Source organism: Balaenoptera physalus (assembly GCF_965194825.1).
Source record: "Balaenoptera physalus genome assembly, chromosome: 17".
In the NCBI taxonomy this organism is placed as follows: domain Eukaryota; kingdom Metazoa; phylum Chordata; class Mammalia; order Artiodactyla; family Balaenopteridae; genus Balaenoptera; species Balaenoptera physalus.
Genome location: NC_138895.1, coordinates 16048658 through 16076607, shown reverse-complemented (window position 1 = coordinate 16076607; position 27950 = coordinate 16048658). Strand labels below are relative to the sequence as shown.

Here is a 27950-nt window from a genome sequence, read left to right as displayed (position 1 = left end):
TACCCAGATACAGAAAGGTAGCTTCCGTCTGAAAAAAAGAATAATAGTGTTAATGATCAAAAGTATATGCTCACCTTGTAAAAACTCCTCCTTGCAAGCAATGAAGTAGAAGAAAACAACGCTGACTTTCTTGGCCTGATTCCTTTAAATCGTTCTTGAACCAAGAATAACTAAAACACTGGACCACAAGTGTTCCAAAGAGCATAAAGCTTACTGTTAAAATACCGAAAACATACTGTCCCTCATGGAAAAACCTGACAGACACCCAGATATCCACAATTAAATCAATTACATAGATTACAATGCCAAGAACTGACATCATAAAATTAAACTTAGTATATTTCATTATGAATCACTATATCTCTTGGTTATCTACCTCCTTCTCTCATACAAAAAGAAAAACAAAAGGAACAAATATTAGTGCATCCTTTGGTGTAGCACTGAATTTTAACTTCTACTCCCTAAATCTATTTAAAAGAAAGAATAAATATTATGAAATTGGAACACTAAAACCAAAGTGACTAATTTTAGCTTTTTCTAAACCTCTAATCCAGTTGTTACAAGGCTTTATTCAATCTTCTGTCTCACAGTGTTCTTCATTACAGCTGACAACACCTAAAATGAAACATCATAAAAGATTCTAAAAATCTTGAGTATAATATTAAAACCCTAGGCCATGACTTTAGCAAAGCCCTACTTATTCTAAAAATAATATATTATCACTAAATATACTTTTTATAATATATAGCTTTGGGAAAGTAAAGTGTCAGAGATATACTTAATAGTTGATAACTTCCTCTCAGACTACTTACCTTTTAAAACACATAACCTGCTCACAAAGACATTTACCACAGGACCATTTATAATGGCAAAAAACTGGAAATCATCTAAATGTGTCAACAAAAGGAATTAATAAATAATGGTAGAATCATAAAATGGAATATTACAAAGCTACTAAAAATATATTTAACAAAGGTACAGTAGCTGTGAAAATTCTTAATATGCTTTTCTTAAAGCATTTTTTAAAATTAATTAATGTATTTATTTAGTTAGTTAGTTTTGGCTGCGTTGGGTCTTTGTTGCTGCGCGTGGGCTTTCTCTAGTTGCAGCGAGTGGGGGCTACTGTTCGTTGCAGTGCGTGGGCTTCTCATTGCGGTGGCTTCTCTTGTTGCGGAGCACGGGCGCTAGGTGCGCGGGCTTCAGTAGTTGTGGCACGCGGGCTCAGTAGTTGTGGCTTGTGGGCTCTAGGGCACAGGCTCAGTAGTTGTGGCACACGGGCTTTGTTGCTCTGTGGCATGTGGGATCTTCCCGGACCAGGGTTCGAACCCGTGTCCCCTGCATTGGCAGGTGGATTCTTAACCACTGCGCCACCAGGGAAGTCCCAAAAATTCTTAATATGCTTTGATACAGCAATTCCATCTAAGAATCAAGCATAGGGAAATACTTACAAATGTGCACAAAGATATATGCTCTTTGCAGAACCTTTTTTAAAATAGCAAAAAATTGAAAACAACCCAAATGACAATTGAGAAGCCTAATTCAATAAATTATGGTACATCCATACTAAAGAATACACCATGCAACCTTTAAAAAGAATGAAGTAGCTTTATATAACCTGACTTCGGAAGATCTCAAGACACATTAAGTGAAAAAAGCAAGTACCAAAAGGATAAATATAGCATATTGCAATATATGCTTCCTACTTATACATGGAGAGGGGAGTAGGAAGCAAATGCAATTTTAATCCTTTAAATATTCTTTCATATTGTTTGAGTTTTTTACAACAGACATGTACTAATGTATTATATAATTTCTTAAAATAAAAACAATAGTAAATGATATTTATAAAGAATTTTGATGACTGGAGAAAGTATTTATTCTACTAATAATAGCTAACATTTACTTACCACTACGTGCCAGGCATTGAGCTAAATGTTGTACATAAAATGTCCTCATTTAACTCTTACATCAAACTTAGGAGGTAGATATTACTATTATGAACCCTATTTTATAAACATAAGCTGAAAGCAATCTGCAGATGAGATCTGTCTGACTCAACAGTGGTTTCTTTAACTGTCCTAATTTTTTTTTTTTTTTTTTGGCCATGCTGTGCAGCCAGGGATCGAACCCATGCCCCCTGCAGTGGAATCGCAGAGTCCTAACCACTGGACCGCCAGGGAAGTCCCTAATTAATTGCCAACATTTCATATAAAAATCTAGACTTTTCCCTGCTACTGAAAAGCTCAAAGATCTGCTACAGTAGACTATCATTCCTTCATGAGCAGTGGGCACGCCCCTAACGGGACAGGCTCTCTCAAGTTCACCACAGTAGCCAGCCACCCCACTTCAGTCATTTCAACAGCTGGGTCTCAATGCCAATTCACCTACCTAATAGCTCTGTGTCCTTAAATATGCTCCTTTACCTCCCTTTGCCTTATTTTCTTCCTCTGAAATATGGAGATAATAATGGTATATACGACAGAGGGTTACTGTGAAGGTTAAGAAAGATAATATATATAATACATACAAACCTCTAGAAAAATACCATAGTGGCATAGTCAGGGCTTAATAAATGTTAGTTATCATTATTATCTTGCCTGTCTGCCTGATATCTGTAAGCATCTGCATTTGCAATCTTTGACTTCATTTTAAAGAATGTTAAGTGAAAAACTACTACGTTATAATCTCAAAGCTTTGAAAATGCAAAGGAAATATGACTGGAGAAATACAAAACATGTTAACAGTGATTTTATCTGGGGAATTAATGGTATTATAGATGATTTTTTTCTTCTTCATTCTTTTCTATATTTATGGGCTGAATAGTTTCCCCCCAAAACTCATATGTTGAAGTACTAACCCTCAATGTGACTATATCTAGAGATAGGTCTTTACGGAGATAATAAGGTTAAAAGAAGTCACAAGGATAGGTCCCTAATCCAATAGGGCTGGTGTCCTTATAAGAAAGGACACAGCAAGAAAGGAGCCATCTGCAACCCAAAGAAAGAGGCCTCACCAGAAACCAAGCTTGCTGGCACCTCGATGTTGGACTTCCAGTCTCCAGAACTGTAAGAAAAATTAATTTCTGTCGTTTAAGCCACCCAGTCTGTTGTATTCTGTTAAGGCAGCCTGAGTAGACTAACACCATATGTGTGCTATAAAGAACATTTATTACTTTAAAAACTAGGAGGAGAAAGTGTTACTTAAAAAAACACACAACCTAATACTTAACAGCGTTCTTGTCATTTTAGCACTTTTAAGTATTTTGTTTAAAAGTCTTCAGAATAATATTAAAAGATATTTCACTCTTCTTACAGAAAAAAATGAAAGCTCATTATCACTACTTTTCCTGTCAAGAATGTTGTGGCCAAACAGGATGGAAAAATAATTTTAAAATCTGAGCATTTCTAATCTAGCAGGCCACGAATTTCCCTGCAATAAGTTTCTAATCTTAAAATGAAAGACATCATGCCCAGTATAAGCATGGAGCTTAGGAGGATGAGATTTAATCACAAGGTTCTGTTTAATTGAATACTTAATTAAACCTACTATGTGCTATTTTAAGTTCTTGAGATAGATCATGTGACAAAAGAGACAAAAATCCCTGCCATTACGGAACTTACATCCTAGCAGAGAAAGATAGTCAATCAACGATAAAAATAATAAGTAAATTAGGTATCATAATAGAAGGTGATAAGCAGTACAGAAAGAACAGAGCAATGTTAAGGGAAATCAGGAGTTGGAGTAGAGGCAGGTGCACCACAGGTTGCAATTTTAATTAGAATGGTCAGAGCAGGCCTCACTAAGAAGGTGGCATTTGAGTAATGAAATTAGCCATGTGGCTGTCATATGAAAAAGATTGCCAGGTGGAAGGAATAGTGAGTTCAGAAGTCTAATGTACTAGATTTTGAACATGTAGAACAAAATTCCACAGAATATTGGCAGATGCCATAACATGGTTACACTGGATGTGTTTAATGTGTACCCAAGTCCTGTTTTAACGTCATTTAACAAAACATACTTTCCTAAGCTTTACTATCTAGGAAAAAAAATATTGCCATATATAGTGGAAGAATAGATAGTAAGAATAGTAGCTACCACTGCTGAGTATTTACTATGTATGAAGTGTTTTACAAACTTTATTTAATTCTCACAAATTTCTATAAGAAGGGTATCATTGGTCCCATTTTACAGATCATGGAACTGAGGCTTAGAGATGTTGGTATTAAGGTGAGTTATCTCTAATGAGTAAACTGATTTTAATATACAGGCACACCTCGGAGATATTGAGGGTTTGATTCCAGACCACCACAATATAGCAAATATCGCAAGAAGTGAGTCACACACATTTTTTGGTTGCATATAAAAGTTATGTTTACACTATACTGTAGTCTATTAAGTGTGCAATTCTGTCTAAAAGCCTGTGCATTAAGTGTGCACTGTGTCTAAAAACTGTATGTACCTTAATTAAAACATACTTTATTGCTAAAAAGTGCTAACCATGATCTGAGCCTTCAGCGAGTCAAAATCTTTTTGCAAGAGTAAAAGATCACTGGGACTTCCCTGGTGGTCCAGTGGGTGAAACCCCATGCTCCCAATGCAGGGGTCTGGGTTCGATCCCTGGTCGGGGAACTGGATCCCACATGCCACAACTAAGAGTTCGCACGCCACGACTAAAAGATCCCACATGCCGCAACTAAGACCCAGCTCAGCCAAATAAATAAATAAATAAATGGAGTTTTTTTTTAAAAAAGTAAAAGATCACTAATCACAGATCACTCTAACAATATATAACAAATATAACAATTATGAAAAAGTTTGAAATATTGTGGGAATTACCAAAATGTGACAGTGACACAAAGGGAGCAAATGCTGTTGGAAAAATGGTGCTGGTTGACTTGCTCAATGCAGGGTTGCCAAAATCTCCAATTTGTAAAAACCACAATATCTGAGAAGCACAATAAAGCAAAGTGCAATAAAATGAGGTAGACCTCCATGTGTGCATTTCTTAATCACTCTCCCCACAAAGAGAGCTTCCTTTACCTGGCATAGATAAGGAAAACGCTAGCCATTTTGAGACAAGATTTACAAGATGGGAAAAAATAATTTCTAAGAAACTTAGAAATCGCATTACTGGCAGAACATCAGACTCAATAAACTAATCTGATCTGGCAACTTCTAAATTCCTAATTTAGTGAAACAGAACCTAACACCAACTAGAAAGAAAACCACACAGCAAAGTACATAATAAACATAGCAGCTGTCATAAAAAAGGGCCTGCAGCTCCTTCAGTAACCACATAGTAGTATAACTTGTATGAAGGATAGTTCATCTTTATCCCTACACTTGATCACTGTTCCAATACCACCTTAGCAGAAATAATGCCACCTACAAAATTTGACTTCACTTAGAGAGTTCAGGACACTTACTGACGTAATAGGACAGTTTCAATACAATTTAATTCAGAGGTCAACCCAGCTGTGTGGCTACCTGGCTGCCAGCCAAAATACATAACCTTTGCCCACTGTAGATGATCTCTTCGCAATAAAGAAGATACCTGAAAGAAATACAAACGAGCAAACTTTCATTTATCAATCAAACTTAACATGTAAAATACGGACTTACTTGTTACATATAAGAAGTCTTCTTTAACTCAAAGTCCCTTCTGGAAAATCTTCATCCTGGGAATCTTTTATTTCTTCTTCACTGAAAATAAGCATAATTAAGGGGTGTGTAAACCTTGAACATCGAAACTAAAATGAAACTGAAATCACTTGTTAGTCATATGTGGGTTTTTCTAATCCAGTGAAAACAGTCTGTATCATTGTGACCACAGTACACTCCTTTTTAACCATCACATTGGGGGAAGGAATTACATGGCTCCTTTTAGAGGTTGACTAGGTTACAAGCCTTTACTGTATTATCAATTAAGTTTTAAGAAGATACAATTTGCCTCACAGTATATCTAAGTGGACAATTCATGTTTGAAAGGGAGAGATTCTTGAATCTGAAATACTCTAATAAAGAATTTATCATTAACAGAGCCTACCTGTTTTTTCAAACTGTATATACCTTCTCAAACCCTATGCCCCAAGAACATATGATTGTTGGTTTCTATTTCGAAAATAAACACTACAGTTCTTCTATTTCCAAGCCTTTGCTCAAGGTTATTTACTATTTACTTCTACCTCCATCTTCCTGAAGTTCTAACAGTCTTTAAGAATCAGCTCAAAACCCACCCCCTCTAAGTTTTCCCAGATCTTTCCAATCAATTTGATTCTCTCCTTCCTCCTTGCAATCCCATCACTTTAGCTATACTTCTCTAGGATTTACCCACATATGCTTTAAAATAAGATCATATACATCTCCTTCCTGGTTAATAACACCTCTAGAAAGCTAACTAACTTATTCATTTTAACACACACCCACACATCTACAACAATACTTTACATGTTATAGGTAGAGGATAAATTATTGTAAATGTAACTGAACAGAATGTAAGAATCATTGGTCTTATTTCTTGGGGAGGAACTTAAACTTCAAGTCTCATTGCTAAACATATTCACAAAGACTCAATTTTCTCTCTGTAGCCTGTACCTTTCTTCTGAGCTCAACCCATTATATCTGTCTGTAGATTTCTTGACGGGGATATCCCACAATCACCTCAATTTAGACCAGTCTAAACCAAGTTCATTACCTACCCTCTGTTCCTCCTCTTCTGCTAGTGTCTAATGTCTCCTTCTATGACTCTACTCGAGTCACTTAACTTTTAAATTATTTGTTGGGCCCATTTCTTCATCTACCCAGTGAAGAGCTTGACAATGAATTCAATAAAATCTTGATGGAAGGCACAAGGGAAATTTTAATTTAAAAAAAAAAAAAAAAAGCTAAGGGACAAGAGAATGGAGCTGCCCATGTAATTAGTTCCACCCTCTTCTCAAAGGTTTGCTGACTTTCCAGCAGAGATTTTTTAGAAAGGGAAAATAGCTTCTTGCCTGAAGAGCTATTAACTGATAGCAGACAAATATATAAATATTGCTGAGCTGAAAATACCTGATGTAGGGAATTCTGATGGTTATTCCAAGCAATTTTTAAAGGACTTATTGCTTGCCTTCCCATTGCAAAGGGGATAATTTACGTGATTATTTCAATGAAGGTTTTTGAAACACATGAAGAATAGACCTTTGAGACACAGGCAAAGAAATCTGTCACACATAATCCAGGTGTGTTTTCAAGAAATTTGGAGTATTAAACTGATGATTTGTAAAATAAATACTGTATAAATAGCAAGAGTCCTTTCTTCAGGAATTCCTGACAAAAAAGGATGTTAAAAATGCATGTCCATGTTTATTGCTAAAAAATTAAAAAAAATTAATCTTTGTATATTAAAAAAAACGCATGTCCAAATTGTAGAACCACAGGCATCTCATGTGTCAAGTTCTCACTTGTTTTGAAAAAGGGGTCTGGGGTGCCAGTTACATACTTGCCGTAACTGGATACAAGTGATCATGGGATCCGTGCATTTCCTCTTAAGTACACTGTTAACTCGATTTTTTTTTTTTTTTAATGGGGAGGGTTAGTTAACACTGGGGTAGTTAACTCTCAGCAGATTAGAAAAGGACTCCTTACAAAGATAAGTCCTTCACGTCCTGGACCGAAGCCCCCAACACGCAGGCCGCCCCGCTCCTCTGGGTAGGCGAGCGGCGCGAGGCGGGAGAGGAGCTCCCTGAACCCGCGGGCGCGGGGCCGGTGCGGGCGCACGGCAGGGAGACGAACACGGCTTCAGACGCAGCGCTGGGCTCCCAGAACGCTCACCTGGGCAAGTCCCCAAGTCTCCGTCTCGCGTTCGTAAAACGGACATGAAAATAGTGCCTTCCTCTTCACGTTGGGAAGCTTAAATGAGACAGTGGCACTCAGCACAGCGGTAAGCGCTAAATAAACCTTCGTTACTGCTGTTTATTGTAAAAGGACACACACACACACACGACACGGGACACACACAGGACACAGGACACACACACACACACAGGACACACACACACAGGACACAGGACACACACAGGACACAGGACACACACACAGGACACAGGACACATACAGGACATAGAGGACACAGGACACACACACACAGGACACACACACAGGACACAGAGGACACAGGACACACACACACACAGGACACAGAGGACACAGGACACACACAGGACACAGAGGACACAGGACACACACACAGGACACACACACAGGACACGGGACACACACACACGACACACGACACACACAGGACACACGACACACACACACGACACACACACACACACGACACACAGGACACACACGACACACAGGACACACCACACACACACACAGGACACACGACACACACGACACACACACACACACACAGGACACACACAGGACACACCACACACACACACACACACCCCCCTCACCCTCGCCTGAGAACCCTACGAGCGACCCTTCCCGGGATCTCGTCCTCAGTAACTAACCCCAAAGCCCTCGCTCCATCACAAGACTTCCCCGGTTAAAAGGTCTCTCGTGCACTTGAATGAACTCGCCTGCCTGAACACAAACTCCTGCGAAGGCACCAGTTTCTATGACAGGCGGCAGCGCCCGCAGGCCGGGAACCCAGCCTGGCCTCGGGCCGCCTCACACCACACGCCCGCGAACTCCCTCGCCCTGCGGCCCGCCAAACCCGGGCAGCGTCACGTGGCCGCTGGCCCCGCCCCTCGCGCAGCAACCGACTCCCCCTCCCTTCCCGCGCCGCTCGTGCGTCGTCACGTGCTCCCGGGCCCCGCCCGCGGCACAGCGGCTGATTTCCCCTGCCCTCCCCCGCGCCTCACGTGACCTCTGCCCCTGGCCCAGCAGCAGAGCCCCACCCCGCTCCGCAAGCGCAGCGTCACGTGACCGCTGGCCCCGGCCCCCCAGGGCCCGGTTGCTTGTTCCGCGCTCCGGCGGCTGTTCTCGCTCCGCGCGGGCGAGCGGCAGAGGTGGAGATGGCAGCCGCCCTGCAGCGCGTCGAACGGCTGTCCAGTCGGGTGATTCGCGTCCTGGGCTGTAACCCGGGCCCCATGACCTTGCAGGGCACCAACACCTACCTGGTGGGGACCGGCCCCAGGTAAACGTTTCCCCCCCCACCCCGCATCCTACACACCGACCCGCGGGACGCACGGAGCTGGGGCTGCGAGGGCTGCTCGCCGCGGGCGGAGAGACTGTGCGCCCGCAGCCGGCACCACGGCGTCCTGCCCCAACCGGGCGGGACCACCCGCAGACGCCCAGGTGCAGGACCTCCCCCACATCACGACCACCCTGGGTGGTCAACTGTCTAGCTTACAGCTGGCTAATGAAAAAAATCACTTCGTGGTTTTGAGACCTAATTTACTTTGCATGATATGGAATGCCAGGATGAGCGTGATTAAGCTGTTGAGAAACTAGAATCGCCTGGAGTTAATCCAGGAGCGTTTACTTTCCACACCTGACTTTCACTGGTGTTTGGCCCGGAGTTTAACTTCGGTTCGCAAAAGCGATTCGTTGTGCTGAGGCCTTTTTCTTAACTCAGCAGCAGAGGGCAGGATTTTCTTGCTTCAAATTGCTCGAGTCTGTTGAAGAGCCCCCTAGCTCTTGGGAAAGAGAAGCTAACTTTGTTTTTGTTGCTGTTGTGTGGCCTTATTTAAATTGCTCTGCGGAGGGAATAACCTGTCTGTATTTCTAAGATTTTTCTCTTGTTCAGATGCATTCTGTTTTAGTGGAATTATGCAGAAATGGGAACATGTGATTTACTGCACAATAAATGCATTGAGCAATTTTTGTATAGTACTTAGTCTTTAGTATACTCTAGATAATAGAAAATGAAAATAAGATACAGTTCCGCTTGAGCCCAGAATTTAATTGTTCAGTCCGGACGTGTTACAATTAGTAAAATATAATTGATTACTAAAAACGGTTTAATAAGTATAGTTTATTGGGCTTTCATTTGAAGTATCCACTGTATTTGGCTTTTTCCAGTAAATCACAATTTTAGAAACAGCAGGATGGAGGGTCTGGAAGTACTGCACATCAAGCAGAAAGCAACAAGTTGAGTCCAGGGTAAACAAGGCAGGGTCAGAGCTTTGAGCTGCCTCCAGAATCGAGGAGAACAGAAAATTAACCAGAAAAAACACCTGATATCTAGCGTAGAGTCTGGGTTAGCTGAGATTCCCTCACCCTAGGAAGTCCATAGGTATGCTTTTCACTTTTCAGTGTGTCATCTTAAACGAGCTCTAAAAGACAGTACCTAACATGAAAATTGCATGTAGTCAAAATTACCCTAGGAAGTCTCTCAGGAAAACACCATGTTGGAGATCAGTGTACTCTCTCAGTAAGTTCAACACAGCTTGCTTTTCTTCCAGTGGTGAAACAGATGACTGGTTCTGTTTGAAAACTAGATGAAGAAGTTGGCTTAGGTTTAGGGGCCATGTTGTATGAAAAATCCATACTGTGTCTTTAAACACTAGAATCACACTCCGCGTGGCAAGGTGCTGGTGCTAAAAGACATGAGGAACCTGAAACTTATCGAGGGAAGAGCAGATTCACGGCCTTCCATCTTACACTGCTTAGACTACTACTCACAAAAACGTAGGGAGTGGAACGGCCAGTGGAATCACTCATAGATGAGAGAGAGGTGATGATGAACCCATGTAGTTGAACTAGCATAAGTTAATGTACAGGTGCTGCTGCTCTGCTGTATAAAGTAGATGTTAGGTGGCTAGAAATGAATATTTATTGGGTCCAAGTAAGTGGTTCTGATAATGGTATCCATCTGCTCCACTAAGATCACAGGTGCCTCCTGTATCACTAAACCCAATGGCATTTTTCCATTCCCATCTTATTTGAACTTCAGTATCTTTTGATGCTATTGACCACTCCCTCCTTGATTTGCTTAACACCGCATTCTCCTGGTTTCCTCTCACCTCTCTAGCTACTCTTATACAATTTCCTGTATAGAATCATCCTCTATACCAGGTATTTTAAGTGTTTGAGCCCTTCACAAGGCAATCCTACTCTTTCTTCTGTTCTCATTGTTATGTTCTTTACCTAGAGGATCTTGTCTACTTCCTTGGCTTCACCTGTTTTATTCATTAATAACTCCCAAATTTATAGCTCCAATGTAGACAAATCCAAGCTTCATCTTCAGACTAGGATAGCCAACTGGTTTCTTAAATCTCTAGTTGGATGCCTCACAGCCACTTGAAACTCACTGTTTCCCACTGGTCTTCTTCCAGTCATCCAAATCTTGGTAAAGAGAACCATCCCCACATTTGATCAAGGCAAATACTTAAGTACCCTCCTTGACATTTTTCTTTGCTTCCTGCACACACATATCCAAGCCATTAAGAAGATCTCAGCATTTTCACTGCTGTCACCCAGTCCAAGCCAGTACAACTCTTGCTTAGGCTTTTAAAATAGTCTGGCTTCTCTGCATCTACTTCTGTCCCTCTTCAATCCATTCTCCCCCACGTAGCCAAAGGAGTATTGTGGGGTTCTTGTTTTCTGTGTTCTGGTCTCTTATCCTGCAGCAGGGTAGCCTAGCTTATTCACTGGCTAGTTTCAGGGTTCCAATGGAGTGAGAGGAAGCATGGAAAGACCTGGAGGCTGAGGCTTACGAATGGCAAGCCATCACTTTCATGTCAGTCTGTTTTCAGTAGGAAAACCCAGTGTAAGTCCATACTCAAAGGATGTGGAAACAGACTGCCATCCTTGATGGGAGGAGCTTCAAAGTGACATTTCAAGGGACATTATTATACATAGGTGAAATGTGAAACTTTTTTTTCCTTGCAGTATGCTTAAAATGAGGTCTGTTTGTAAAGTAGTAATACAACTTGGTCTTGATTAAGTTGCCCTTTAATAAAACACCTCTGGTATTTTTTTAAAGTTTTTGGAGACATAATATTCCTTACTGACTGTTTTAAATGTGATTTGATAAAAAAGAAAGCCTTCATTCATAGTAGAAAAATTTCTAAGTGCCTACTGTGTCTCAGGCAATATACTAGGAGTCTCCTATGGACTTGGTAGAAAAAATACACACATAACAATAGTTTTGCTTTCACTTGGCTTGGCGAATTGTAGATACCATAAATCAAATAGCCCCCAGGGAATTCCCTGGTGGTCCAGTGGTTAGGACTCCGTGCTCTCACTGCCGAGGGTCTGGATTCAATCCCTGGTTGGGGAACTAAGATCCCACTAGCCTCAGTGTGGCCAAAAAAACCCAAAACAACAAAAAACATATAGCCCCCAAAATGGATGTATAATTTACCATTTGACGAGGCCGAAGAAGAGTAAGTCTAGAGTTCTGGAACCATATAATTAAAGATTTTAATCTAGTCACTGTCAAGAGAGGTTTTGTAAGGGTGTGGCAATCCAGTTGACATCAGAAGTCACAGAAGAGATGTGTCTGGCTGCATTTAAAACTTTGTGACTCACCAACATAACAGAGTTGGACTTTTTGGAAAATGGAAACTAGAAGGCCTTGTGATATTCTGATCTCCGATCTATCTCATCACCCTGAGTCAAGCTTCTCTCCCATCCCGGCCACATGGGCTCTATCCACTCCGCCTCAGAGCTTTCATGCCTACTTTCCTCTCTGTCTCCCACTTATCCTTCTCTTCACCCAGCCACCCTCACTCATCCTTTAGAGCTCTGTTAAAATATCATTTCCTCAATAAAGCCTTCCCTGACGCCTTACACTGTGTTAGGTTAATGTAATACACTGCCTTAGCATTCCATACTTGTCATGGCCCTTATGTCAATAATAAAATGATTTTTTGTGTGTAGGAAGAAGCTTAATGTCTTTCCCCAACTCCACTCCCCACTAGAATATAAATTCAATGAAGGCTTATTTATTACCATATCTCTGGCACCTAGCACAGAGCCTTGTACATAGTACAGTAAATATTTGCTGAATGAATGAGCATTCTCTTTTTCCCTTCATTTGCTCTGTTAGGATTCTGTTACTGCTGGATAACTGCAGTTTTAACCAGTCTTCCTTCCCGTTTCTGATCAGCCCATAGATGCCTAATGAATTTCCCTAAAGCACTCAGACTTACTGTGATGCCTAGTACAGAGGTATTCAGTAAACATTTGAATGGACCAATAATAGCCAGATCTTCCAAAGAGTATTTCCACATTCCTCCTCTGCCTAAGAACCTCTAAAAGATGGATTTTTAATCTTTACTATCAAAATTGTAAATACCTTGAGGGTGAGTATACTATTTCTTCTTAATAGGAAAAGGCAGTCTAGGGGACTAGTTGGGGTTAAGACGCTGGGCTCTGATTATCAGGTCCCAGTACCTGGCTCATGGCTGTGGACAAGACAGTTGATTCGCTCAGCGTCAGATTCCTTCTCTATACAGTGAGGGTTGTATCGTACTCACCTCAGACGGATGTTATGAGGATTTAGTGAAATTTAAGTGAAAATTCATATCTAAAGTACTTAAATTCTAGCACGGGGAAAGCACTTCAGCTATTACTTTACTCACTTTTTCCTCCCTTATAGCATCCGGACAATACTGGGTTTATAGTAGGTGCTCAGAAAGTACTTAATGATTTTGTAAGAGGGACAGCAAATTGACAGAGGCCATTTAATAGCTATCTCAATGCTGATAGAAAATAGAAAATAATTGAGGAAGTTGATGCCACTAACTCCCGTTAGTTGAAGAATTTTTTTCTCCGTTCACGTAGCAGATTGTTACTGCGTGCCAGGCCCTGTGCTCTGGTGAATAAATTGGTCACAGACCTGTACAGATGCTTCTGCACTGTTCTCTTGTCCCCTGGATTAGCATAACTCGCATTTGCAAAATGACATCCTAAGATGGGGTATTGTCTGGGGCTGTGAAGGACACAGCCCACCTAGAGATGACAGTGTCTGATCCTCTGCACCAACTCTTCACAGACGTCATTGATAGACTTGCTGTTTGTTAAGGAGGGAACAACCTTTTTTTCCAGTTTACAGCTGAGCTTGTACTTAGGCCACATGAAGAATGATTCTAGGTGTTTCCCATGGAGTCCACTTTCTCCAGAGATGCACAGTGTGTCTTGAATGGACAAGTGACTGTGAAACTGAGTGCCCCTAAAGCCACGTTTCCTTACCGAGTTTATGACTAATCTCTCTATCCAAAACTTTATTCCCTTTCTTGTCTCCTCTGCCCTCAGTCCTGTGCTACCTAAATATTCATCCACCAGAGTCAGATGACTGAAATTGCTGTTAACAACATCGTTCATGTACTAAAATTGCTGTTACAGATATCATCATTAACGTACAAAGTCAGGTTGTTTCTCCAGAGCAAGATGGGTTTTTGTCTTGCAAGAAAGGCATGGCACATAGCAGATCATTCGTAAACAGTTATTGATGAATTAATACACAAATTGAATGACTGAAGCTTTGCATCAAGGTGAATCATCTCTCCCCCAGCCTGAATTCAGGAGGGATTCCTGTGAAACAGCGTGAATTTAAGAAGTCAGTGAATTGGTGCTGGAGGAGGAAAATGTCACCCTGATTTCTTCCAGAAAACTTCAGAGAGAAAGACCATCATCCCATAAAATAGTGAGGAAAGGCAAACAAAGTAGAAGGTGGGTTCAGAGCCACAAGCAGAAAAAGATAACTAATGAGGTGGTCTGAGTAGAGAAAGGAAGCAGCTCAGACACTCCCCGACACTTCCCTGCTGCCTGCACTTTCACATAAGGCAGCCTGTGTAAAACTTCGGTGATCCGTTTTGTGTATAGTGCAGAAGACTAGGTTTCCTTAGGGATACCATCGAATCAGATTCTTTCATATCCCCGAGACATTTGAGGATGTTGTAAAAGATCTCAAAGGCAGCGTGGATAAAAGCGTGTATTCTGGCGCCAGAATACCTGGGTGCAAATGCTGCTTCTGCCCTATCTTTGCAGAGTAACCTTGGGCAAGTTACTTAATTTCTGGATATAATAATGAAAAGCCTACTTCAAAACGGTGTTACGAGAAATACAATTGTTAAAATATGTCAGGTGCTTGGAACAGTGCCTTATTTCTTTTAAGTGCTATGTAAGTGTTCAATACCATTGCTATTATTCCTTGTTCAGACTCACATTTGTAAGGTTTTTTCAAAGAACTTTCTGAAGGTGAGATGATTATAGTTAAGCTGAAATAACATACAGCTGGTTTTCAAGCACGTTGGAGGCGAGGCAATTTGTGCAGTTTCTTAAATGTAATGTAAATTATCTGTGTGAGAAATATGCTGATACAAACTCTGTGTTCCGACTGTATGATTATCTTCCATTTAATTTTCAGGAGAATCCTCATTGACACTGGAGAACCAGCAATTCCAGAATATATCATCTGTTTAAAGCAGGCTCTGACAGAATTTAACACAGCAATCCAGGAAATCATAGTGACCCACTGGCACCGTGATCATACCGGAGGCATAGGAGATATTTGTAAAAACATCAATAATGGTAAACAGAAAACATTCATTAAGCTCATTGAAGAAAACTGTGTCTTCGGAATAATTTACTTCAGTTAACAGAGCTAAGTAAGCTAGGAAACCATTTACTAGCTTACTTACATATTTAAATGGTACTTTCAGAAATTACTGTAACTTGAACACTATCCCCAGTTTTAACAGAGGAGGAAAGGAAAGGTCCTATTTTCTGTTTCAGATCTCTTTTCCCTCTTATTTTTCCCCTTTGGCCAGTGATGAAGATCAGTTTTAATTTAGTCTGTATGACAATTACTCTTTCAGATTTAATAATAAGTAACTACTGTTGAGCATTTACCGTGTGCCAGGCACTGTGCTGAACATTTGGCCTGAGTACTGTGAGGTGGATATGTTCTTGTCCACATTCTAAATGTGACCTCACGTCTTCCATAACATAAGGCAATTACCACAATGAACTGAAATACTAGGGAAAGATCATTGTATTGATAATTCTCTGTCCCTGAAACCTATTCAGTACTGACACCTTACCATCTCCCTTATTCCCTCATCCCACCGTCACACACATAGATTCATCCACTCATTCATCCATCCATCCATCCATTCATTCATCCATCCATCCATCCATCCATTCTTTCCTTTAGTAAATACTGGAGTCACTGCTAAATCGGTGTCATTCTTGGCACACGGGACCTAGCAGTGAGCAAAACAAAGACCGCCTTCATGGAGCTTCGTTCTAGTTGGGAAGGTAAATGGTAAATGAATCTTAGGTCAGATGGTGACAGGTGCTATGAAGAAAAATGAAGCTACCTGAAGGCAAGGGGAGAGAGAGTAAAGCGGAGGAGGGCGGTAGCAGTGGTGTCTGGGGTGGAGGGAGAGGGGGTGAGCTGTACGGTGTCTGGGAGGAGGGCACACCCAGCAGAGGGCATTGCCGGGGCAGAGACACTGGAGTGGGACTTGGTGTGTGTCCAAGGCACAGGAAAGACAAGGAGGTCAAGAACATTCATTCACAAAAGGGCTGCATGTAGGCATTTGACTAGTATGTTTTAATGTTTGTAACTATCTTTTTAGGCCTTGAGACTATAATTGGGACACCAAGATATTCTCAGGCACAACCCCCAATATCACCAGGCGGCCCATTGTAAAGACCTGTCTCCCCTCACTCTCTTACGCTCTAACCTCCTTTCTTCCCATCCGAAGGGACTGCGCTCCGCAGGAAATCATTCTCTCTTAGTCTGACCTGTCCTCACCTCTCTTTCTCTTGTCCATCATTAAATTTTGTGAATTAAAAAACTATGCTGAGGATCCTTAATTAGCTTTGGCCAGCTCTTTCAGCATGCGGCTCAGCTTGAAAAATTGAAATGTTTATGGCCCCCTTTCTCTCCTTCATAAATCAGCTTTATTGAGCTTGAATTTACATACATGAAATGTACCCATAAAATGTATAGCTTGGCAAACACCTATGTGACACCTCCAATCAAGATAAAGAACGCTCCCACTACCCCAAAAAGAGGTCCCCTCATGCCCCTCTGCAGTGATTCCCCCTCCAGCTCCAGCAACCACTCATCTGCTTTATACCACCATAGATTAATTTTGCCTGTGTTCTAAAGTTTCCTAGAATGGAAGGATACGGCATCACTCTTTGTCTGGCTTCTTGCACATTAGCACCTTGTTTTTGAGATTCACCCATTTCATGCATCAGTAGTTTGTTCCTTTCTTATTGCCAAGTAGTAATCCGTGGTAGGAATATACCACCATTTGTGTATCCATTCACCTGTTACTGGACATCTGACCCACTTTCTTTAAATTAAAAATTAAAATAGTTTGGGGTTCCCTACAAATAATGAATACGTATATGATAGATTACCTATTATGTTGATTTAAAGAAAATCAAAAAGAAATTTGACAATGCTTTATAGCCACGAAAACTTTAATACTTGTTTGAGAAGTGGCTTGTTGTGTTTCGTTCTGAACTTTATTGAAGCTAGACCAGCTACGTGCAGACCTTGAGTCCCTCAGCACTGAAATTGTTCAGGGTTACCTTTCAGGATCTCCCCCCAAAAGTGCCATGTATTTCTTCATTCTCTAAATCCTTAATCACTAGCATTCTTGTTCCATTTTGCTTTATGATTTCTTTTTATTCCATATTTTAATTATTAGTTTAAATTTTTTATAATTTTGTTTAACTATTAGTGTGGCAGAATTTTTCAAGTACTTTACAATGCTAACATCCTGTGTTTTTACAGCCCACACCAAAATTATGAATGCCATTTATAAGATTTCTATGGGAAGTTACAGTAACTCTGAAGCAATCTGCCTACAAAAATTTAAACTATGATCAGTGTATGATTTGGGAACTCCTAGTGGCTTACAGGGAGCCAGAATTTTACCAGACATGAGAACTGTATAGCCCCAGGCTGCTCAAGTTTTTTGTTTGGGCTTGGTTTTGGGCAAATCTTGTAAAATATATTTTGTTATCTAATAATTATTATTTTGCAGCTGAAGTTGGGCCTTTGCCATGTATTTAACCTCCGAGTCCTAGGAGTCAAATGTTTGCTTCTTGCTATTCAATTAGAATGTGTTTTTATTAGAAAGTATTATACATGAGCAATATCACATGTTTGTATCAGCTTAAATAATTAGCATTGGCAATGATATTATAATCCATAAACCTTAACAAATGACTGAGGGTTTCCTCCTGTTAAAATAATTACATGATAGAGACAGAAAGTAGATAAGTGGTTGCCAAGGGCTGTGAGAAGGAGAGAATAGGGAGTGAGTACCATTGGGTATAGGGTTTCGGAATGTTCTAAAATTTTATAGTGGTTATGGTTGTACAATTCTTTGAATACACTAAAAAAAAAACCCAGCAACAACAGTGAATTGTACATTTCAAAAGGGTGAATTTTATAGTATGTGAATTACATCTCAATAAGCTTTTATTTAAAATAATAATTACTATTATATGATTGATTTCAGCATGCCCTTCTCCATCTTGCCTGTGTAGATTGCTACTGTGAATAGGATATGTGTTTTCAAATTTGCACATAATTTTAAAAACTGGCACGGAGTTATTTTATAGTGTGACATTTGTTTTGTAATTTTGAGATAGTTGTGAGTTTTCTGGAAGGATCATCTGCCTCACAACTAGAGATGTAGTATCTCCACTTCTTTACTGAAAAACAAAATTATGCAGATTACAAATAAAAACAAACAAAAAAACCTTGCTATCTCACTCTAGAATGAAGACAGCCTTAGTGTGTAATGTCAGTTCCCAGAATAGCATATTATTTTTTGCTTCAGCCTCTCAAGATACAAAGTAATGGAATTTGGCACTGGAGAGGGAAGGTCTAGTTGCTGTTGTTTTATTTTTATTATATTTGAGATATTTCTATCCTTTATCCTTCCTACTAGCCAGATTTCTATGCCTTGTCAGTTTTCCTTTGCATGTCTTTTTCTCCCTCTGCATTTCCATTGATACCACTGTAGCCCTGATGCTCGTTACCTTCCAGCTGGGCTATTGCAGTCACCCCGTCCTGGTCTTCCTGATCTCTCCCTCTCCAGTCTCCCCACCTACAGCTGCCATACTAATCCAGCTATTAACACTATTTCAGTTTCTTACTAAAGAGTGTATGGTAGCCATATACTGTAAAGTTTAAATCCCCCTGTTCTCTGAAAGGCACTTTAAGGCCCTCCATGATCTGAGCTCACCTTACTTGTCCCATTCTTTCCAGCCAGGGTTTTGCTTTAGACAAGTTGGTAGCATTGTTTGGCACATATGCCACGCTCATCCTCCTTTCTGTGCCTTTACTAACGCTGTTTCCCTTACCTACAGGTCTTTCTCTGAACCTTTTGCCATCCTACTCATCCTGTAAGTCACACCTCAAGTTCTATCATATCTGTGAATCCCTTTCTAATTGTTTCTCCTTTCTCTAAACACCTGCTGCTTTTATTAGCTGAATTGTCCATTTAGTATCCCTTAAATGGGACTGAGTATAGTTCTCTAATTATTGCCTGTTTGTGTTTTATTCCCCCCAACTTTGACAATTTTTAAGCATTTTGGTGTCATGGTGCTTGTATTCACTGTACATAGTATACTGGTTAGATGATTGCCCCTCAGCTATTGATTGGTTAAGTAATTGATTTTCTTCGTGTCAGTGAGGGTACTATGGGTTACATTTATTTTAATGGTTTCATATCTTAGCCCCGGGTTTGGGGCTTCCTTTCAGCTTTCACAGAAAGAACTTTATACTATTATCCTTTTATTATTAAGTACTGCCATGATGCCATAACCTCTTTTATTCTATGTTAGGCACCTAGATAGGGAAAAGTTCCCAGTTTTGGTATTACTGCCTCTTCAACACCCATCTTTTTTTTTTTAATCTTTATTTTTTATTGGAGTCTAGTTGATTTACAATGTTGTATTAGTTTCAGGTATACAGCAAAGTGATTCACTTATAGATATACGTGTATCTATTCTTTTTCAGATTCTTTTCCTATATAGGTTATTACAGAGTACTGAGTAAAGTTTCCAGTGGTATACAGTATTCAGCACCCATCTTGATCTCAAACCTAGCTGAGACTGTGAAGTGCTACTTCCAAATTTTTATATAAAAGAGGAGTGACTAGAAAAACACAAAGGCTTTTATGTAGACCTGGAAGGACATGAGAGAATAAAAAACTCTTTTGTTAAGGTGGAGGAAATAGTTACCGTCCCAGAGATATGCTGCTACAATTCATCCCATTTGCTGTTGCCTCTTACCGTTAAGATTTTTTGCAGGCCAATCTCAAGTGTTCGCTCTATGGAAGTTGATCTCGTAAAAGGCTAAATTATCATTTAAAGTGTGACTTAATATATTCTACGTGTTTTCTGACTAGACACTACATACTGCATTAAAAAACTCCCACGGAATCCCGAGAGAAAAGAAACTGTAGGAGATGGAGAGCAACAGTATGTTTATGTGAAAAATGGAGATGTGATTAAGACTGAAGGTGCCACGCTAAGGTACGTGAACGTCCTTGAGCCAGGGAAGGCGGGGCTGGGGGTTGGAGGGGTCTATGTATATGTGTTGTAAAAAGACAAGACATATTTGCTTGTCTGAGTGAAAATACCTCAGGAAAATACCTCAGCAGATCCAGAAGATCTGCTAACATTGGTTTCTCTGGGAAGAGAAATTGGGTTGCTTGAGAAACAGGGGAAAAGAGAAGGAGTTTTCACTCTATCTGCCTTTTTAAAATTATTTGTTTGAATTAGTTGATTACCTTCTTTTAATAAATAAAATTTAAATTTAAAAAAATAGATGAGCATTTCCTGCTAGGGTGATTTAGGGATTTCTACCCATCAGTTAAATTCAGGGTTCTCTCGTGCTCTCACTTCCAAAAGGTGACCCATCCCTGAAGTAAACACGTTGCAGGCCAGACCCATAATCCGCCGTGACCTATCTGAGGGATTCAAAAGGATGTTTCAAACTCGTCAACTTTAAAGCTGAACTAATTCTGGTTCTCACTCCCCCACAATTTGTACTTGTTTTTTGAGTTCAGAACATCTACTTTCTCAGTACTTAAGATTTTTTTTTTCCTTCTAAGATAGAAGCTGACTCCTCTTCACCCATATACTCCCCTGCGTCCCTCCCCGCGGCCCTCCCCATCTAATCAGGTTGGTTCTTAACCTCAGAAATATTTGGCAATGTCGCCTCTCTTTCTGCATGTCCACGACCACTACTTCTTGCTCAGTCTTCCTGTCTGCAGGCTCCCGCCTTTCCAATCTGACCTTCATTCCCCGTGTCAGTTGAAACCTGGAACAACCCTCACTGCACACAAGGTAATGTTTGTTCTCCTGACCGTGTCACAGTCTGGCCCCAGACTTCTCTGGTCTTCGCTCCCATCACTCCCCTCACAGGCACAGTTAGCAAAGACATTCTGTGCGGCCGTGCCTTTGCTCGTGCCTTCCCCTGTACTAGGCATTGCCCCTTCCCCGCAACTCGTCTCCCTGACAGACTCTTATCTGTTCATGCTTCAGACCTAATCCACATGTTACTTACTTCAAGAACCCTTTCCAGGCATAATTCACTATTCCCTCCACTAACTTTCCTATAACCTTTTATTATTTTGTATTAAATTGTATTGTAAGTTTTTTGTATGTAAGTACCTGAAAAGGTAATCAAGTCCTTAGCTTCACAGTATTAGTTAATTCTAGTCACTATGGTCAACCAACCCAGAAATGCATAATGGCTCAAACATGAAAGAAGTTTACTTCTCAGTCACATAAAGTCCAAAACGGGGTGCTGACTAGTGAGTGACCCTCCTGTAAGTGAGGTTTCAGGCTCCGTGCATCTTGTGATTCCATTAACCTCACTCCTTGGCTTCCGAGGTCGCCGTGCTCACCTCCATCAACCCAGCGGGTGGAGAAGGAGCATGAAAGGGATCTTACCTGGAAGGTTTTCACAGACCCGGCCATCTCTGCATTGGCTATAAATTCAGTCCTGCGCCACTCCTGACTGTGCAGAGACAGGGAAATAGAGCTTAACTTCGTGCCCAGGAAAAAGAGGGAATAGGTTTGATGACAAGCTAGCCACTCTGACACAGGCAGGTCCCAGATTCATCTTTAGATCCTCAGTCCCTGGCACTTAGGAGGTGATGGGTATTTATCCTACACATAGTAAGTTTACTAGCTCCACAGAGGCGAGTAGATGAACAGAAGAATGAGAAAGAGAAAATGAAGTCATGGGTATCCATGCCACCTTTCAAACCAGCGTTCCCTTTTTTTCAGTATGCAGTGATTGACAGAATTTAATTTATAAACCAACTAATATCTGGGAATGTTCTTTAAATGCTCTTGTTGAAAATATGATAGTATCTCGTATAATTTGCTCATGGTACCAAAGGAAAACAAACATCATATAGCTGCTACTTCCAAAAGTATTTGGTATTCTCGGACAATACAGAATTTCGCCCATCACACACCAGCCCTAGTGAAAATGAAAGGGGTCGAGACAGTAGGTGGTTCCTTGAGTCTTCTGTCTCAAAGGTGTGGGTATCACAGTACTGGTTTATCGGTTATCACAGAATTATGGATCTATACCTAATTGCAGATTAAGACTATTCAGTCCTTGGAAGTTACTGCTACCCATCTGCCATGAACAGACCACATACTTTAAGCTTTTTATTAGAGTATTCAAACAGAAAAGCATACCTATCATCCGTGTGCAACGGTGAATTGTTACAAACTGAACAAACCCTATGAGCAGCACGCAGATCAAGAAACAACAATATGGTGTAGATACAGAGAACAGAGTAGTGGTTACCAGAGGGGAAGTGGGGGGCTGAAATGGGTAAAGGGGATCAACCGTACCGTGACGATGGAAAATAAATTGTTGGTGGTGAGCATATTGTAGGGTATATTGAAGTAGAAATATAATGTTGTACACATGAAACATATGTAATGTTATAAATCAATGTTTCCTCAATTAAAGAAAAAAAAGATTTTTTTTAACCTAAAAAAAAGTAGGAAACAGTATCAGTGCCCCGAAGCCTCCCACATCTTGCTTCCCGTCACCACCCCCTCTCAGTGGAATACTGTCTCAGATTCATGGAGTGAATTGATGCCAAGAAGCTCCATATTATCTGAATTCTATTTAAGTTTTGTTTTACTGCATTCTGATTAAGATAAAGTATGAGAACCTATCTATTTTAAGATTTGGGAGGAAAACTAATACAGAGAATCAAAAAAGTAAACTCACTTTTTTAAGAAGACTTTGTAAATAATATTTTCCCAAAATATGAATTCTAATTATGCTAAAATCTGAATAAAACATTTAATTTACTGATGACCGTGGCTTCCAATTTCCATTTTTATCAAGTCAGTAAAACCCAATTATTTTAAATATTAACAAGAAGACTCATTGTTAAGCAAAAGTTCTATAAGAAGAAGGTTAAAATTTACTAAGTCTCCAAGTATTTGATGACCAGTTGATCTTTTCTGCTTGCCAATTTTGAAAAAAAAAAAAATACAACAGAGAGATAATATCCACCAAGAACCCTTTAGTAAATACTAGAAAGTTAGCAAGGTTTTTCAGTAAGGATTTGATTCTGGATGTAACTTTCAGGAATTTTCTAGTGAACTAAGTTTAATTTCTCAGAGAAAAATCAGTCCAACAGCTTTTGTTGACTGTTCTAAATTTTCTAAGACAGCCATCGTTATAAAGTCTGTCTGTCACAGAAGTGGCAGAACTAGATCAGTGCTCTACCTGATGCATGGGAAGGCCACCACTGCAGTTCCTCGGATCTTTCCTAAAGCACCTCTGATGTCATTTCCTTTTCCCCTCCTGCCTATGTGAAGAGAATTTTAACACAGTTTTTATGCAAGTTAAAGCATTAGCCACGCAGGTGACTGAAGAATTGGAATTTCTGATCCCCTGATTTAAGAAATCTTATTGCCTTCAGCCTGGAAAATATCAAAGAAAGCCATAACTGAGCTCTGGCGTGGAGAGTGGGAGGGGAATAAAGGAGGCGTTGCAGGCACATTGACGGATAAGGCAATTTGCAGACCCTGAAAAAGAATGGTTCTCCAAATGAGTTTTTGTAGATTAAGAAAAAAAAGATTGGGTTCTGCCCATAAATGCATTCTGTGTATGATTGTTCATAGGATTAGCTATAAGATAGGATACACACCCACACCTACATTTTTTTTTCCATGATGGTTTGATTTACATGTAATATGATTCAGCTAATATCCATCATCTCATATAGATCCAATAAAAAGAAAAGAAAAAAAAATTTTCTCCTTGTGATGAGAACTCTTAGGATTTATTCTTAACTTTTTTACATATCATACAGCAGTGTTAATTATAGTCATCATGTTGTACATTATATGCCTGGTACTTACATTATAATTGGAAATTTGTACCTTTTGACTACTTTCCTCCAGTTGCTTCTCCCCTCACCAAGAACGTTATTGAACAACCTATTCACCATTTTGTTCCACTACCTTCTGCCACTTTTGAGGCAACTTCATAATTCCATCTTCCCAAAACTTTTTATTTTTTTGAGCAAAGAATTGTACCAGGTGCCGTTTATAGTCTTCCAGGGAATTGAAATTTTTTCCATTAAGAGAATTTTATAAAGACTGAAATAAATGGAAATCTGAAGGTGCAATGTCTGGTGAATACAGCAGATGAATCAGAACTTCCCAGCCAATCTGTAACAGTTTTTGCCTGGTCATCAAATAAACATGCAGTCTTGCGTTATCCTGATGGAAGATTATGCGTTTTCTGTTGACTAATTCCGGATGCTTTTCATCGAGTGCTGCTTTCAGTTGGTCTAATTGGGAGCAGTAGTTGTTGGAATTAATCGTTTGGCTTTCCAGAAGGAGCTCATAACAGAGGACTCCTTTCCAATCCCACCACATACACAACATCACCTTCTTTGGATGAAGACCTGCCTTTGGTGTGATTGGTGGTGGTTAATTTCACTTGCCCCACAATCTCTTCCGTTCCACATTATTGTACAGTATCCGCTTTTCATCGCCTGTCATAATTTGTTTTAAAAACAGAACGTTTTCGTTACATTTCAGTAGAGAATCGTGTGCAGAAGAAGTACGGTCAAGAAATTTTTTTCGCTTAACATATGTGGAACCCAAACATCGAAGCGATGAACATAACCAAGCTGGTGCAAATGATTTTCAATGATTGATTTGGATATTTTGAGTATGTCAGCCATCTCCTGCGTGGTATAATGTTGATTGTTCTCAATTAATGTCTCTATTTGATTGCTATCAACTTCAACTGGTCTACCCGGCTGTGGAGCATCGTCCAGTGAGAAATCTCCAGCACGAAACTTCGCAAGCCACTTTTGACACATTCGATCAGTCACAGCACCTTCTCCATACACTGCACAAATCTTTATTTGCATTTCAGTTGCATTTTTACCTTTCTTGAAATGGTAAAGCATAATATGCCGAAAATGTTGCTTTTTTTCTTCCATCTTCAATATTAAAATGGCTACACAAAAATTCACCAATTTTGATAAGTTTTTTCTTAATGCATGCTGATATGACAGCTATCACAATACAGTCTAACAAAATTGTTTTGAATGAAGTTAAAGACAACTAAGTGCTACTAGTGCTATCTCATGGAAAAAACGAACAAACTTTTTGCCCAACCCAGTAATTTGCATTTCCCTGGTGGCTAGTAATGTTGAGCATCTTTTCATGTCCCTGTTGGTCTTTCATGTATCTTCGTCGGAAAAATGTCTGTTCAGGTCTTTGGTCATTTTTTAAATTGGGGGGTTTTTTTGCTATTGAGTTGTATGAGTTCTTTATATATTTTGGACCTTAACTCCTTATCAGATACATGGTTTGCAAAATTTTTTCCCATTCTGTAGATTGTCTTCACATATTTTTATAGTTGCTGGAAATATACTTCCTGGAATCATTTTCATATAACATCGAATACTTTCATTAACAGGTTGCAGCAGGTTAAATCAGACAAGAGATGATTTCTAACATCTCTTTAATATTTGCCCTTGGAGCAACTATAAAATCGTAATTGTCTGCAGTATATAAAGCATACACTTAGAAACCACAAAAGCATAATAGTTCTTAATGTCAGTTCTTAATGCCTCTCAAGAATAATTGCTCCCATCACACTAGTGTCTTATGTTTTTGTACCTTATAGCTATTACATTTCTGGCAGATTTTTAAAAGACTTTACATTTCAATATTTAATATTAAAGGATTTGATTTCTTTTGGCAAAGGAGAAACTCTTCTAAGTTACAGTCATTTCAATTTTTTTTAATAGATTTATTTATTTTTATTTTATTTTTGGCTGCGTTGGGTCTTCGTTGCTGCACGTGGGCTTTCTCTAGTTGTGGTGAGCAGGGGCTACTCTCCATTGTGGTGTGTGGGCTCCTCATTGCGGTGGCTTCTCTTGCTGTGGAGCACAGGCTGTAGGCGTGCAGACTTCAGTAGTTGTGGCACGTGGGCTCAGTAGTTGTGGCTCGCAGGCTGTAGAGCGCAGGCTCAGTAGTTGTGGCTCATGGGCTTAGTTGATCTGCGGCATGTGGGATCTTCCCGGACCAGGGCTCGAACCTGTGTCCCCTGCATTGGCAAGCGGATTCTTAACCACTGCACCACCAGGGAAGCCCTCAGTTTTCTTACATGCTGTTATTTAAGAGTTGAATTTTGTCAAATGTCTTTGCAGTGTCTAGGGAGATGATCTTACCAGCTTTCTCCATAGCTTTATTATTTTTTTCAGGGATCTTATAATATTGAAACACCCTTGCATTTTTTGAATAAACTTTATTTGGTCATGATGTTATTATTTTTAAATTTGCTTTTGAATTCTATTTGTTAATATTTTAGTTAATATTTTTATAACAATATTCATTAGTGAGATTGGGTGGTAGTTTTTTTGTGCAGCCTTTATCAGGTTTGGGAGTCATAAATTTTCCTTCTTTTTCTATGCTCTGGGGTAGATTGTAGTGAAATTATCTGACTTTTAAATGTTTGTTAGAGTTAGCCCGTGAAAATACTGAGCCTTTAGTTGCTAATAATAATTACACATCTTTTTAGTGAAGCTTTATTGTTGCTTACTAGTAATATGGTCCTGTGAGTTAAGCTTAATGCATAAAATTTAAGCTTATTTGTGTACTTTTTATGGATTCTCTTTTTAATACAAGAGTAGGCTTTAAAAAGTTATGTAATCTAACTTACCTTGTTAAAGGTTTACTTATCATTTTGACTTCCAGAATCTAAAAACCAAATTTGAGGGACTTCCCTGGAGGTCCAGCGGTTAACACTCTTCACTGCCAATGCAGGGGACGCAGGTTCAGTCCCTGGTCGGGGAACTAGGATCCCACATGCCGCATGGCACAGCCAAAAAAATTTTTTTAATTTTTTTAAATAAAAACCAAACTTGAAAATACATTTGGATCATTAAGTAGGCTTATCAAGGTCTTGAGGAAGAGAGGCGCACAGAATTACCTTTGATGGTATGGCTTTGTTGGGCAGAAAAATACAGTTGCTCATTGATATCTTCTCTCACCTGTTTTGTTCTGTTTCATTTACTAAAACCCCTATTATTTTGTTAGAACTCTTAGATTCATCCTTTAACTTTTTTTTCTCCTATTTTCTATCTTTTTGCCTGTTTGCTGTACTTTCTGGGAGGTTTTTATCAGCTTTATCTCCTAATCCTATTTTTTCATTCCTCTTCTCACATTTTTAACTTTCAGGAGCTCTTTTTGCCCCCTAAATGCTCCTTTCATACTATCCTTTCTTGTTTCATAGTTGCAACTTCTTGTCTCTCTGAGGACATTACAGTTTTTTGTGGGGCTGTTTTTCTTGGGGCTATCGAGGGGAGGTTTGTGGGTTTTTTTGGAAATTTTCTTCTTCATAATTTGTGGCCTACAAACTAGTTTGTTTTTATTTTCTCTCCTCAGTGTGAAAGGCTTTCTTCAGATGCATAGTGATGTGGTATTTACTGATGTCT

The 27950-nt window shown here is 39.8% G+C and overlaps 2 protein-coding genes and 1 long non-coding RNA gene across 5 annotated transcripts in view; 2 read left to right on the top strand and 1 right to left on the bottom strand.

Moving 5' to 3' along the window:
• Positions 1-7975, bottom strand: part of XKR9 (XK related 9) — a 29638-nt gene extending 21663 nt beyond the window's left edge. Inside the window, exons 1-2 of the mRNA XM_082433763.1 lie at positions 7481-7975; positions 75-5703 (exon numbers count right to left, since the gene is read on the bottom strand). Coding sequence (XP_082289889.1) covers positions 75-346 — 272 coding nt within the window. The 5' untranslated portion in view covers positions 347-5703; positions 7481-7975. The remainder of the gene's footprint in view (positions 1-74; positions 5704-7480) is intronic.
• A 916-nt stretch (positions 7976-8891) lies between these two features.
• The window catches only part of LACTB2 (lactamase beta 2), a 42247-nt gene continuing 23188 nt past the window's right edge, over positions 8892-27950 (top strand). Inside the window, exons 1-4 of one of the 3 annotated variants that reach the window (XM_082433718.1) lie at positions 8892-9136; positions 15320-15483; positions 19300-19335; positions 20343-20469. In XM_082433718.1, coding sequence (XP_082289844.1) covers positions 9015-9136; positions 15320-15483; positions 19300-19335; positions 20343-20469 — 449 coding nt within the window. In that variant the 5' untranslated portion in view covers positions 8892-9014. The remainder of the gene's footprint in view (positions 9137-15319; positions 15484-19299; positions 19336-20342; positions 20470-27950) is intronic. The other 2 variants (XM_082433717.1, XM_082433719.1) reach the window with 2 other exon arrangements.
• On the top strand, positions 21127-25477 carry LOC309646932. Its single transcript, XR_014255670.1, has 2 exons — positions 21127-21285; positions 24391-25477. It is a non-coding gene; the product is annotated as an uncharacterized lncRNA (long non-coding RNA).